This window comes from Curcuma longa, unplaced genomic scaffold, assembly GCF_044706935.1.
Source record: "Curcuma longa cultivar G26 ecotype Majalengka, Jawa Barat unplaced genomic scaffold, ITB_CL_G26_1.1 contig_24251, whole genome shotgun sequence".
Taxonomy (NCBI): Eukaryota; Viridiplantae; Streptophyta; class Magnoliopsida; order Zingiberales; family Zingiberaceae; genus Curcuma; species Curcuma longa.
Window position 1 is genome coordinate 1338 of NW_027432369.1, and position 14738 is coordinate 16075.

At 38.6% G+C, this 14738-nt stretch overlaps 3 protein-coding genes across 3 annotated transcripts; all 3 read right to left on the reverse strand.

Moving 5' to 3' along the window:
* Nucleotides 1–227: 227 nt before the first annotated feature.
* Nucleotides 228–937, reverse strand: LOC141818319 (putative LRR receptor-like serine/threonine-protein kinase At4g29180; the record flags this gene model as incomplete). Its single annotated transcript, XM_074705841.1, has 2 exons — nucleotides 459–937; nucleotides 228–388 (listed from the first exon to the last, which is right to left on the reverse strand). Coding segments are annotated over exons 1-2 (640 nt in total), but the record flags the coding sequence as incomplete, so codon positions are not given.
* Nucleotides 938–3741: 2804 nt separating this feature from the next.
* On the reverse strand, nucleotides 3742–12226 carry LOC141818318 (putative LRR receptor-like serine/threonine-protein kinase At1g05700). The gene is made up of 13 exons (XM_074705840.1): nucleotides 11733–12226; nucleotides 11503–11661; nucleotides 8075–8562; nucleotides 7479–7617; nucleotides 7303–7374; nucleotides 7039–7110; nucleotides 6882–6962; nucleotides 6396–6559; nucleotides 6043–6290; nucleotides 5588–5714; nucleotides 5086–5154; nucleotides 4795–4984; nucleotides 3742–4170 (listed from the first exon to the last, which is right to left on the reverse strand). The coding sequence occupies exons 1-13, from the start codon at nucleotides 12209–12211 to the stop codon at nucleotides 3759–3761; spliced, it is 2700 nt and encodes an 899-aa protein (XP_074561941.1). The 5' UTR covers nucleotides 12212–12226; the 3' UTR covers nucleotides 3742–3758.
* A 1379-nt stretch (nucleotides 12227–13605) lies between these two features.
* On the reverse strand, nucleotides 13606–14110 carry LOC141818317 (putative LRR receptor-like serine/threonine-protein kinase At1g51810; the record flags this gene model as incomplete). Its single annotated transcript, XM_074705839.1, has 1 exon — nucleotides 13606–14110. A coding segment is annotated over one exon (505 nt), but the record flags the coding sequence as incomplete, so codon positions are not given.
* Between the last annotated feature and the right edge of the window lie 628 nt (nucleotides 14111–14738).

Genomic DNA, 14738 nt, shown 5'->3' on the forward strand with positions numbered 1-14738 from the left:
AAAGACCGAAAGGATAAATAATTTATTCTTACTCACGAAATAAATAGTTAAAAATTTTCCGCATGATTTTTTTCTAATTTTTAAATTTGTCCTCCCAAATAAGCATGGTGAAAAAAATTCCACGATTTTCTTTTCTTCTCCATTCCATCTTTTGAAGTAAATAATGTGATTTTCAATTTTTTTATTTTCAAGAAATATATAATAATAATAATAATAATAATAATAACCTGATGGCGAGAGATTCCTCTCCATGTTCAACCGAGCCGACAGCACCAAACTCCGCCGCTCGTTCGCCGCCGGGTAGAGTCTGTCTTTCAACGGCCGCAGGTCGATCCCGGAGATGAACGGCGTCCCCGTGCCGGTGTTCACCAGGCACACCGACAAATACCTAAAAGAAAGAGATCGCATTTGATGATTGTTCATTCAATAATTCCCTGATTTTGCCTACTGAACTATACCCGGCGGCGGCCACCGTGATGGTCTCCGTCCAGTAGAATGACTCCGCGGTGGTCACGTTCACCCTGTCCCAATAGTTGACGTCGAGGTGGAGGTCGAAGGACTGCGGCTGGCCGCCGAGCCCGTCGTAGTTGCCGTAGAAGAACCAAGCCCGGACGAGGTACTTGGACCCCCGCGCCACCGTCGGCGACCGGATGGTGTAGCAGTTGCGGTTCCCGTTGGGGAAGGCGCGGAGGGTGTGGAGCCGCCGGGGCCTGACGTCGCCCACGTAGGCGACGGAGATGTTGCGGTTGACGCCGGTGTCGATGAAGTCGGCGTCGGAGACATAGGAGATGTTGGCGAGGGGGTCGACGTAGGACGAACCGGGCTCGATGCCGCAGTCGATGGAGAGGAAACCGAGGGCGTCGGTGGACTGAGAGCGAGCTCCGGCGGAGGCCGTGGTCAAGGCGAGGAGGAGCGACCACCAAACTCTGGAATCCATCTTCTTCTTCTGGTACGCAGTAATCGCCATGGCAGAGCAGAGCTTCTTCTTCAAATTAATGAGCGTTTTATACACCACCCTTCGGTATCTTGAAAATTTTCATTTCACTCCCCATTGTTTCTCTAGTTACAAATAAGTCCCCGAACCTCTAAATTTATTTTTATGACACTCTTTCCTTACATTAATTTTGTTCGGCTTACCTAGTTATAGCCTTACAAATGGTGAAGCTAAAATTTACTTTGAAAAAAAAACAAAAAAAAAGGCAAAAATAATTTTTTTTATTTCCACTCTCCCAACCATGACCAAATGAGATATGAAAATATTACAGGGGGCGAATTGAAAATTTTTCATTTGATTTCATCTCCTACTCCGAACAAGATTCAACGTTGACCACGCACCAAAGCATGCCAGGCGCGTGCTCGGCCAGTCGGCTGACTTTCCAGCTGAGCACGCTGTCCTGCCGCAGACGGCAAATCTCCTCAAGGACCAGGACAGCGAGTGGGCTCAATGAGGGCGAGATCGCTTCTAGGTCCTACAGACGTACTCGCACAACTATCAAATGGACTAATCCATAACAGAACAGATCAATTTATTAAAAATTTATCAGGATGGACTGGCCCACTAATTTGACAGATTGAGAAATTTTCAATTCAACCTAACTCAATACGGATTATGAGTTAGACGGGCTAATCTACGGATCTGTCAAAAATATATATATATTAAAAATATTAAATTTGGATTACAATTTAAATTGATCAAGTTGAAATTATTAAATTTAAATAATAATTTAGACGGATCAAGTTCACTAATTTATTAAATTTTTTATTTGAATTTTAAAATTTAAAATAAATAAATAAACTTTTTCAATTCACAAATCAATTCAAGTCCACCGCGGGCCAACCTACATGGATTTGCGGGTGTTAGTATTGACGGAATCAAAATATCCATTATCCTCATAGTCTGAGCCTCTCCTACCTCCTTCATTTTTTTTGAGGGTCCTCATATGGATCTATATAGACCATAACTTTGATATCACTTATGGAATCAAAATATCTCTGCAATGGTATGATATTGTCCACTCTTGACCTAAGTCTTTATGATTTTATTTTTGAGCTCAATCAAAAAAATCTCGTACTAATGAAAATATCTTCTATCTTATAAATTATGATCTTTTTCATGTATTTTCAATATAGAACTTTGCTTATATCTCAACAGCGAGCATAGACGGATTAATCCATTTAAACTAATCTTAAAATGTATTAATAAAATTTTAATTCAATTCGTCTAAACTACTTAATGGGACGAACTAATCTGACGGACCAAACTCAAATTGACAGTTATACTCACGCATAATTTACACAGAGTTGACTTTGAGTTCATAACGCTCCCTTTGACTGTTAAAGTCGTCGCTGTATTATAAGTGGAGGGCTTCTACTCCCTCCCAGTTTGACCAAAATTTCTTCATCAAGAATCATTTAAAACTCCAGGTTGACATTTTAGCCAATTGCATATGATCGATCACTGCAAAGGTTGGAACCGCCAACCAAGCGGCCCCCCACCCCGGCCCCACAAGTATGAGGGGGAGTAAATCACGGTGAATGCGGGACTGGCCAGGGCATAGTGGCTCGAGGAATTGGAAACATGACACATTTTGATGTTATCTCATGTGCGCCATGAGCCTCGAACCGCATACCTTCAACTGCAAGCATCTAAGCCCTGACCAGTTGCTCCCGCCCGTGGGGGCGCATAAGATCGATCACGGATTGACAGTTGGTAGATGGTCGTGTACCATCATCGTGGTACTTACTCATCACGTCGTGAACAGCTAAGTGTTGTCTGCAAATATATGATTTCTAAAGAATATTTTTAAATTAAATATTAGTTTGACATTATTTTAATAACATAATTTTGCATCAAACTGTAATATTTGTGTCTCTGCCAATTTAATTTAGTCGATCCGAAATATTTCAATTACAATTAGTTCCCTCAACCGCACACCTCAATCTGCAATATAAAAAAATTAAATCACATTTGAATAATTATTTTAATAATTTAATTCATTTTAAAAACATGCATGAGAGAATTTAGGGTTCGAAAGAGGAAAAAGAAATCCATTTTCTTCTTCCGGTATGCAATCGCCGTGGCAGGGCATAGCATCGTTTTAATAGAAAGTAGATCAATTTTTATAGCATCGTTTCTCTACTACAAACACGACACAATGTTTTCCACGCATCTACCCACGACGAGCATATACTTGGCCGATCGGATGACGTTTCAATTTCAATCGTGCAAGCTGTTCTTTAGTAATGCAAATCTCTTCAGATAGAATTCATCATTCTAACGATTTCAGATGATCAATCTCATGATTATTTATGAAAAAATAAATTAAAAAATTATAATTAATTACATAGAACAATTTTAATAAATTTATTCTACAGTAACCAACTCAATTTCTGAAGATATTTTATTCTCACTATGTCAAGTCGTCGGTTGTTAAATTTGTACGGATCATCAACAATTTTCTTCGCCGCATTTAAACTCTGATAAATAATCAAGTAAATTTTGTACGGGCCACCAACCGTTTGTTTTTTAAATCAATCTGCAGGTTGTCAATTGCTAAAAAAAGAAAAGCAAAGAGATGACATTGTGAAAATAGAAGCACATGTAATAGTTTTTGCCATAGAAAATAAAAGCTACACTCCACCAAAGACTATTTTCCTTCACGCTAAGTGATGATATGTAAACAAGCTACACAAGAACGAATTTGAAGCAAATGACATTTTCAAACATTATAAGAGGGAGGAGTCGAGCAAACCCGAGTTTATCTTGCCGTTGGTCCAGAAATCTCAGTCATTCTAGGCAGTTCTATCTCAGGAGCACTGTTCAAGCTGACTGTGTTTGCAGTGTTATAATGAGAGTTCTCTAGTTCTAAGTTCTCTTTCAGTTGCATCACAACTTCTGTCATGGTTGGCCGTTGTTGGGATCTTTGTGCCGTGCATTTCAATGCGATATCAACACACTTCCAAACACAATTTATGTCATACTCCGCTTCTAACCTGGGATCTACAACATCCTCGATATTTCCTCTGGCAAGTCTTTGGAGCACCCATTGGACTAGGCGTACATTTTTTGGACCTGAAATTATTGGAGGTAGCCCAGTGATCAATTCCAAAAGAACCACTCCATAACTGTACACGTCACTTTTCTCGATGAGCTGGTAGGTATTGTAATACCTAACAAGCAATATGGCATATTTCCAATCATAAATTTTGTACAAAAATAAACATAGTAGGAAAGCTAAATGACATTTTAGTTGAAGTTGATTGCTTCATTGTTAATCATTATATAAAGTGATAATCACTAGTACAGAAGATTAGTTGTGAAGACATGATTGGATATGGCCATGGATTTTCACAATATGTATATGCTTGCTGTTATTGGACAAAATGGATATACAGTCTAAAACATGCAAAGTATATGATTTAAATGAGTGATGATCCTAAATACCGCATGCTTCTGCCCTATAAATCTTAAAACTCATGTTCCTCTTAATTTAACTTGATGTATTTTCTATTAATCTATTTCCTCAAATTTGTTTGCCTACTTATTATTACAACTACTAATGTTTTCAGTGGTTGCATTTCATTCCCGGATATATATATATATATATATATACTAAAGTAAATAGTTCAAGCACATAGAGAGATGGATAATTATATTAAAACATGAATCTGAAAATGAAAAGCTCCAAGAAGATGAATTTTCTTTTTTTTTTTCTGGATTCCTTGGTTACCATCTTTCTAGTAGGTAGAGATGCTTGCTTGAAACAGCTAAATAAATGAAAAACAGTGACATACTCAGGATCAAGGTATCCAGGAGTTCCCACCACTGCAGTGGATATATGACTGTTTGTCTCACTTAGAAAAGCTTTCGAAAGTCCAAAATCAGCTATCTTAGCTTCCAGAGTTTCACTCAAAAGGATATTTCCTGACTTCACATCTCTGTGAACTAATGGTGGTCTGCATCCTTTTTGCAAATACTCTAACCCTACAATGCAATTTAATAGATGAACCAAGATGGTCTCAGATTAATGGTCTGGGAATCAGGCAGGGGGATATTGATACTTGACAGTTCATATTATTTCAAACCTTGTGCAGAATCAATTGCAATATGAAGACGTTGTCTCCAGCTTAAAGCTCTACCATTGTTTGCCCTGCCTGCATCATGTCAAATTAACAAGTCATCAAATTCAGCAGGGAAAAATAACAAGTTAAATGACGTAAAGATTGCTTTGTATAAGTAATAGCACTGTTACTCTGTTGGTCAGTCGTGTCTGGAAAAACATTGTAAGATAAATACAGAATTTCTAGACATCAACATTCTCCCTTTGGTACTCTTAATTGCATTCAACTTGCATAAAACTATAATTCAATTTTATAATTAAAAATTTACTTGTACACAACAACAATAAAAAAGAATGCACATATTAGATTCAATTAACCAGGTGTTTGACTAGAGAATATATGTTTAAATAGTTAGATTGTAAGCTGAATCTAATTCTTATCACCTGATTGTCATGCAAGCTATAAAGCAAGTGATAATATGAAAGGAACCAGCTATTAGCTAATGATATTAAATGTAGTTCCAAACCTCGCAGATGATCTTGCAGTGTTCCTTGAGACATAAACTCATAGACAAGCGCCAAATGATTTACTTCTTTGCAATATCCAACCAATGAAACTAAATTCCGATGATGAATCCTAGTCAAGTGTTGGGCCTGAAAAAATATAATCTCTGATGTTTACGAACTAGAAACATCAACATCCAAACTAAATCAAACAAACAAAGTGAATAGGGCAGTTAATATTCTGTAGGATCTGACTAGTCATGGGTAGGACATAATTTTTCAAGAGTACTATCACTACATGTTTGAAAGAATAGTGAAATTTCCACAGCTCTTGAATTTTTTTTGTAAAATATATGAGTTTATACATTTATTTCCTCTCCCCGTCTTTGGTTATGCAAAATCTCTCAATGGATTCATATGCAACAACCATCTCCAACCAATTAAATTCAGTCATCATATATGTATAAGATTTATTTACCTCAGCAAGAAACTCTTTAATTCCTTGTGATGATGATTGTGATAGCATTTTCACAGCAACTTGAGTACCGTCTTCCAAATGTCCATGGAAAACAGACCCAAATCCTCCTTTGCCTAGGACATTTTGAAAGTTATTAGTGATGTAATGTAATTCCATGTATGTGAATTGGCGATTGTCAAGGTGCAATGCATTATCTGTTTGCTTTGGGAAATCATTCTGTGGATCCACTGAGTTGCCTTTTCTCAAACCTTCCAAGTTTCAAAAAATGAATAAGATTGTTAAATGCATAGTAGAAAATGGATGACGGTCTACTATAACTGAACAACTGCAAGAGTTTGTCACAGAAATCTCACCTAGTGTTTTCCTCACCCTCCAAACTATGGCTATCAGCACAAGTAGTAAAACTGGAACTATACAGAGAATCACGATCACCGGTGTCGTTATTTTCTTCTTTTTTGGTGCAGGCATCACATTGCACAATGTACCATTGTAACAAAGATGTGAATTCCCATCCAGTCTGCATGAGATTATAACTTGCTTGATGGTTAAAGATATGTATGAAGTTATGAAGAATTCTCCAACCAAAAAGGAAAGAAGCAGCTGGTTAAAGATATCTATGAAGTTATGAAGAATTTTCCAACCAAAAAGGAAAGAAGCATCTGAGTTCGAGAACAAATTGAACAAACTTTAACGCTATATTATTACCGCAAGTTTAAACAGTTAAACTCCTAATATCTCTCGACTCCATGCCTAGATCTCTTTAATTATACAGCGAGCCCTTTCATATTATGAATCATTAAAGAAAAATTGAAGGACCTAAACTTATATGTAACACAAACCTTAAGGTAAGCAATCCATTTTGTGACATTTCAAGGAGGTTCGAAGGAACTGATCCATTTAACTGGTTGTCTGTCAAATCACTGCAAGCAATCATGAAATGTTGATCCATTTTATACCTTTTCAATAAAGTGAAAAAAGATTAAGAACTATGCTTACAGTAGTTTGAGATAACTTAAATTTGCTAGAATACCAGGTATTGGCCCTGTTAAATTGTTGTGAGAAAGGTCCCTGAAAATAGTGATTAAAGAACAATTGTTAGATAATAATTCCCCTCATGACATTCCTTTTTACATAGCTCTAAAATGTTGCATGGTTTCACAACAAATGCTCGCATAGCCTGGCATTGACCCCAACAATCCAAAACTGCTAATGACTGTTTGCCATATCCAATGGGAAAGTGCAAGTGATCAGTAGCCTTACAAGTATTGAAGTGCACTAAGACTAGCAAAAGATTTGGTTATTTCCCCAGTCAGCCCACTTGATGACAGGTTCCTGCAGAATAATAGTGACTAATAAGAATATTACAGAATTTTCAAACGGTTGGTCTTGGTATTTCATGATTAATAGTTTGAGTTAGATGAACTTGTAGAACTCACAAAGAAGTGACTCTTGGAGAATTTGACAAGATATAAGTACAATTTAGTCCATCCCAAACAAAAGCACTAGGGGAACATGGATCTCCCATCCAATTCCTCTGGATCCGATACCACTTCTTGATTGCTGTCATGGCATCAACTATAAAAAAGAGAAAAATAATCAAACAATGTAAGCTAATGACATTGCTCAGAAGAAAAAAAATAGAAAACAAACACTACTGGTATGTGACCAAACTAAGTATCTTAACAGTAGCACACCCTAAAACAAATACTAAACAAATAATCCGCACTAAAATTCCCAACACTCGTTTCAATCTATGGTTTTCAAGCTAATGATTTTTCTCTTTATGCACATTTGTTTTGGTCCTTTTCCAATACCGATTATCATAATTAAGTTTTTTCTGGCAGACATCAAATGTAGGAAAATTTGCAGCTTGTCGTGGGCATCGGAAGCTACATTCTTCACGCTAATGTGCACTGTTGTGAAGGTGGGAACTTCTTTTTTCGTGCCCACTCTGCCTTAGCGCTTTCAGGAACATTCCATCGAGCAATTGATGGGCAAGATATTCCTCCCTGTTACGAAAGCGGATACATACCATCTCCAGCATCCGACGGCACGGAGCTGTTGCTCATCGACACGTATAGCTCGAAGGCATTGAGGATGGGCGGGAGAGTGGAGTTGCTGAGAGCCTCGAGGGAGACGTTATAGGTGGGGGACGAAGGGAGGGGCACGAGGCTGTAGACGGCGTCCGAGTAGAGGTAATCCGGGGTCATTATATCCCCCAGCCACCGGAATCCATTCACGAAGATGTTGAACTGCCGCGATTGATTGGTGCCGGAGAGATAAAAAATCTCAGATATGTGGAGGATGGGGAAGAAGTGGTTGACGTAGCCGGGGACGGAATCCCATGTGGTGATGACGAGGCTGGAGGAGTTGATGGGGGTGACGGCGGTCTGCATGACGACGGAGGGAACTTCGAACAAGTCCGGGGAGAAGTTTTGGACGGTGGAGTTGGTGGAGACGTCGTTCCACCACGGCGAGCTCCATCGCAGCCACAGCCGATCGATCGGGTCGTCCGGATACCTAGATAAGGAAGCGCGAAGCACATTTTACCAGTTTAGTCCAAAACAATAAAGAGATTACATACTCGATATATTTGTATGGGAAAAAAAACGCCTTTATTATTATTTTCATTAAAAAAATTTAAAATTTAAAAAATATAGATACAATATTTTTATATATTGTTGTTGTTAATTGTGAAAGTAGATATTATAATATAGAGCAAAATTAAATGAAATACGGTTATATTACCATACTATTTATTAAATTAATTAAAATTATATAAATTTGATTAAAATAATTTTAATTTAGTTAAAATCCCTTCAAAAATATTATTGGATCATAATTGCTATAATAATTTATTTTGAATTGATTTTTATTAAATTTAAATAATTTTAATAAAATTGGGAATAATATTTTAATAAATATATTTTATATGTAATAATTTTAATTAAATTGAGTCAATTTATTTAAACCTACTACTATAATGATGCTAAAATTAAAAAATTGGAAAATATACTAAGTGTTATTTTAATTTTTAATTGAATTTTTAATTAGAAGTTAGCTGAATATCAAAATAATATATTATATAAATTTTAAAACTATAAAATTTATATAAGAGAGGGTGAAAATCAACCATAAGTAAGATTAGCTAATATTTTTTATAATATTTAACCAAAACATTAACTTTAATCATATTATTTTTAATAATTAAATTTCTCAGTAAGATTAAACTCTATGTGACTAGGGGTGAGTATTCGGTTAAAACCGAATCGAACCGAACTGAATAAACCAAAAACCAAATAAATCGATTTTTTTTAACCAACCGAACCGATGGAATTTCCCAATAAAAATCGAACAAACCGAACCGATATTTTATCGATTAATTCGGTTTTCGACCGAATTAACCGAAATTTTTAAATATTATAAAATTTTATTAATAAATTAGAGATTTATATATTTATTTACTTAAAATTTATAAATTATTTTTTTAATTTAATTAATTCGGTTAATTGGGTTTAACCGAATAAGAAAATTTAAAACCAAAACCGAACCGAATGAACCGATTTTTTTTTAAAAAATAACCGAACTTCCGAAATAACCGAACCGAATTAAAAACTCGGTTCGATTTGATCGGTTTATTCGGTTTAACCGAATTTTTGCACACCCCTAAATATCCAATTTCAAACAACATACATGATATGCGCTATCGAAAGTTGCAAAGAATCTCTACACGAAATCGAGAACATCGCGGTATGCTTGATCCAGAGCATCGCGGTATGCAATCTGAAACTAATTTCTCTTTGCACTCTGGCCAAAAGGGCCCTCGCCGCCCTCGCCGTCGCCGCCCTCGCGGTCGCCGCCGTCGCCGTCGCCGTCGCCGGGGGCTTGGAGCCGGCAGATGTGGTTCCTGAGCTTGATAACTTTGAATATGAAGGGATTATCATCCAGCTTCTGTACGTATTTCTTGGCCGGGCAACTGGTACACCGGTAATAGCTTCTACTCGAGGAGGAGGAGGAAGAAGAATGAAAAGAAAAAAAAGAAGAAAATAACGCTTTCAAGAACCGACAGAGGAAGAAGAAGAACACCTAGGATACTTGGAATTCTTAATGGCTTTTTGACCGTATTTTTGCCACTTGAATCCGTCGTCGGGAGGTACGTAGCTGTCGCCGACCCTCACTGCCCGGAGCATCACCGCCCCGGGGTAGACTTGCTGCCCCGCCTGCGCCTGCCTGGTGGAAGGTGGTGGCGATATCTTCGCATGAGTCGATGAGGTAAGGGGGATAGATGGCGTCGGCGGCTAGGCGGACCGTCCGGTCAAGATCCTGTGCCCGCTGACAGCCGTCAAGAATGAGGGTGATGATTCTGTCCATGGCGGAAAAGTCCCGCCGGAGATTGACGACAAAAGCATTTATATAAGAATTCTGCAATGATCGACGAATTTTCAAATGTATTTTAATATTTTTTAAAAAATTTCATCTGGTTTATATTAGAATTCTGCAATGATCGACGAATTTTCAAATATATTTTAATATTTTTTAAAAAATTTCATCTGGTTTAATTGGAGACTGATTTTCATTCTTGGAAGTAGGGGTGAGTATTCGGTTAAAATCAAACCGAATTAATTGAAAACCGAATAAACTGATTTTTTTCGAACCAACCGAATTTTCCAATAAAAACCGAACAAACCGAACCGAAATTTTATCGGTTAACTCGGTTTTCGACCGAATTAACCGAATTTTTTTAAATATTATAAAAATTTTACTAATAAATTAGAAATTTATATATTTATTTACTTAAAATTTATAAATTATTTTTTTAATTTAATTAATTCGGTTTATTCGGTTTAACTGAATAAGAAAATTTAAAACCGAAACCGAACTGAATTAACCGATTTTTTAAAAAAAAATAATCGAACTTCCGAAATAACCGAACTGAATTAAAAATTCGATTCGGTTTGATTGGTTTATTCGGTTTAACCGAATTTTTGCTCACCCCTATATGTGACTAGTCGTCAATTTGGATTGGGTCTGTCAGGTTAGCTCACCCGGTTAAATAATTTAAGTGGGTTGGGTTGATATTTTATTAACCCATTTTAAGATCAGTTCAGATGGATTGATCCATCTAGGTCTACGATCCACGTGGGTTAGCCCGCGATTGGCTTGGGTTGGTCAGGAGGAGAAAGTTTATTTATTTATTTTAAATTTTAAAATTAAAATAGAAAAATCAGTAAAATTAGTAGACTTGATCCGTCAAAATTACAATTCAAATTTAACAATTTTAACTTGATCAATTTAAATTTAAATTGTAATCCAATCTTAAATTTTTTAATATTTTTAATATTCTTAGTGTGACTTTTGGTTATGATATACACATGTTATGATCATTTAAGATGTGTAATGCGATTTTCACGATTTTTATTTTCAAGAATTAATAATAGTAAATAATTTTACAAAAAAAACCTTAAGTTAGATTTAGCTCCCAAGTTCCATCGGTCGACCATAACCAAACTCCGCCACTCGTCCGCCGCCGGATAGAGACCGTCCTTCAGCGGCCGCAATTCTATCCCGGAGATGAACGGCGTCCCCGTCCCGGTGTTCACCAGGCACACCGAGAAATACCTAAAAGAAAGACATCATATTTGGTGATCGTTCATTTAGTTCCTTGATTTTACCTACATGAAGAAGTATACCCGGCGATGGCCGCCGCGATGGTTTCTGTCCAATAGAATCCCCTCGTGTCGGTCACGTCGATCCTGTCCCAATAGTTGACGCCGAGGTGGAGGTGGAAGGACTGCGGTTGGCCATCGAGCCCGTCGTAGTTGCCGTAGAAGAACCACGCCCGGAGGAGATACTTGGACCCCCGTACCACAGCCGGCGACCCGATGGTGTAGCAGTTGCGGGTGCCGTTGGGGAAGGCGCGGAGGGTGTGAAACATCGGGGGCCTGAAGTCGCTCAAGTAGTCGGCGGAGACGTTGCGGTTGACGCCGGTGTCGATGAAGCCGGCGTCGGAGACGTAGGAGATGTTGAAGCGGGGGTCGACGTAGGACGAACCGGGCTCGATACCGCAGTCGATGGAGAGGAAGCCGAGGTCGTCGGAGGACTGAGAGAGAGCTCCGACGGAGAACATGGCGAAGGCGAGGAGGATCGACCACCAAAATCTGGAATCCATCTTCTTCTTCGTGTATGCAATCATATCGCCATGGCAGAGCAGAGTAGAGCGCAGCTGCTTCTCATTATTGCTAATTTGCTATAACATCAACAACAATTTTCATTTCACTCCCCATTGTTTTCCATCGTTACAAATGAGTCCCAAATAAAAATAAAAAATTTTGAACTATGTAAAATATCTGTATTATTACTATTTATTTATTATTCTTAGACATCTTCCTTATATGCAGAAGAGGATTTATTTTACCCCGGGGCATAGCTGAGTTGGTTACGACGCAGCAAACTTGCAGAAGAAGGTAAGGGTTCGAATCCTGGCGCACCCTCCTGCGTCGTGACCAACTGCAAGTAGACTTGCAGAAGAGGGCAAGAGTTCGAATCCTTACGTACCCTCCTGCGTCGTGACCGCAAGGGTTCGAATCCTGACGTACCCTCCTGCGTCGTGACCAACTGCAGTTTCTTGATTTACCTCCTCACAAATGATCGTGGATCCGATCGTGGGACCGCTAAGGTGGTCAACTACAGTTTCTTGATTTACCTCTTCATATATGGTCGTGGGTCCGACCGTGGGACCGCTAAGGTGGTCAACTGCAATTTCTTGATTTACCTCCTCACAGATGATCGTAGGTCCAATCGTGTGGGACCACTAAGGTGACAGATTCCACCTCTTGCAGAAGAAAAGAAGAGGATTTATTTTATTTAAATATCCTTATTATAATTTCGTTTTGGAAACACTTTTAATTAAGTCATTTACCAGTTTTCTTGAAAGATTTATTCTAGTGTTTCAAACATTTCTAAATCATTCTAATTTAGCTACATTTCCATAAAACTAAAATATATATATAATTTTCTTTGCTGCATTTAAATTAAACTCAGATAAATATTCAAGTAAATTTGTATGGGTCATCAACAATTTTCTAAATCTATCTACAGGTTGCCAGTTGCTAAAAAATGAAAGTAAACCTTCTTGATTGAGATGTGAAGCAGACAGACGAGTTGACAATAAAGCTGAAGTCCACCCTCTTTGTTTGAATCATCCTTCAGTTGATATCTGTGAAAGAGCTCGACCGCAGAGACCAGGACGCAGAGGTCGACAGGTTCAAACTTGAGAGATTTGTGTTTGAAAACACTGGCTCGTACAAGTCTCGATTTCAGAATTTGAATGATCTTAGATATCAAATATGCTAAAACATTATTGTTGAGGATTGAGGAACTTGTATCTTAACACAAGGAGCAAGAAGATAGGGATTTGTTTCTGTAACAAAGAGATGGCATTGTGAAAATACAAGATGCATACTTGTTCCAAGATGAAATGGAAGAAGAACATACAATAGCTTTTGCACTGCAACAGAGAGAAGTGAAAACAATAAAGAAGGGCGAAGGATCGAAAGCTAGCTGCTACCTACCAGCTCCAGCATCCGAGTCCACGGAGGTGTTGCTCATGGTCATGTAGAGCTCGAAGGCATTGAGGATGGGCGGGAGAGTGGAGTTGCTGAGAGCCTCGAGGGAGATGTTATAGGTGGGGGACGAAGGGAGGGGCACGAGGCTGTAGACGGCGGCCGAGTTGAGGTAAACGGGGCTCATTGTATCCCCCACCCACTGGAGTCCATTCACGCAGATGTTGAACTGCCGCGATTGATTGGTACCGGAGAGATCTAAGATCTCCGATATGTGGAGGATGGGGAAGAACTGGTTGACGTCGCCGCCGAGTGCGGAATGCCATTGGATGACGATGCTGGAGGAGTTGACGGGGGTGACGGCGGTCTGCATGACGACGGAGGGAACTTCGAACGAGTCCTGGGGAAGGTTTCGGACGGTGGAGTTGGTGGAGACGTCGTCCAACAACGGGGAGGAGATCGACGGAGTTGGCGGCCACCACCGATCGAACGGATCGGCCGGATACCTAGAGAAGGAAGCGCAATGCACATTTTACCAATTTATAGTCCAAGAAACTTTAAATTTATAAAACGAGTAAAAAAAGACTTTCAATTATTCAATTCTTTGCCACAGGATATAATTGAGTGGTTACGACGGAGTAAAGTTACAGAAGTAAATAAGAATTTAAATCTCAACGAGACAATGTCCTTTTCTGTCATGGTCCCACACAGTCCCACATAATCAATCCCACACACGATTATATGTGAAGAAATAAATCGAAAAGTTGTAGTTGGTCACGACAGAAAAGGACATTATCTCAGCTCCTTCGAGATTCGAACATTTACTATTTTTACAACTCTGCTTCGTCGTAACCAACTCAGTTATACCACGGAGGTAATATTTTTTATTTCTTCTACATAAAGATGGAATCCGCCACCTTAGCGGCCCCACATGGTCAGTCCCACGACCACCTGTGAAGAGGTAAATTGAAAAACTACAGTTGATCACGACGTAAGAGGGTATTGCCTGACTTCGTCAGGATTCGAACTCTTGGCCTAATATTCTTTATTTCTTCTGCAATAAAGGTGGATCTGCCACCTTAGCGGCCCCACACGGTCAGTCCCACGACCATCTGTGAGGAGGTAAATCGAGAA

Coding starts and splice junctions, on each gene's coding strand:
- LOC141818318 (XM_074705840.1), bottom strand. CDS start 12,211: ATGGATTCCAGATTTTGGTGGTCGATCCTCCTCGCCTTCGCCATGTTC. Junction 7,618..8,074: donor GCCGTCGGATGCTGGAGATG/GTATGTATCCGC, acceptor TCTTTTTTATAG/TTGATGCCATGACAGCAATC. Junction 6,560..6,881: donor AATGGATTGCTTACCTTAAG/GTTTGTGTTACA, acceptor AATCTCATGCAG/ACTGGATGGGAATTCACATC.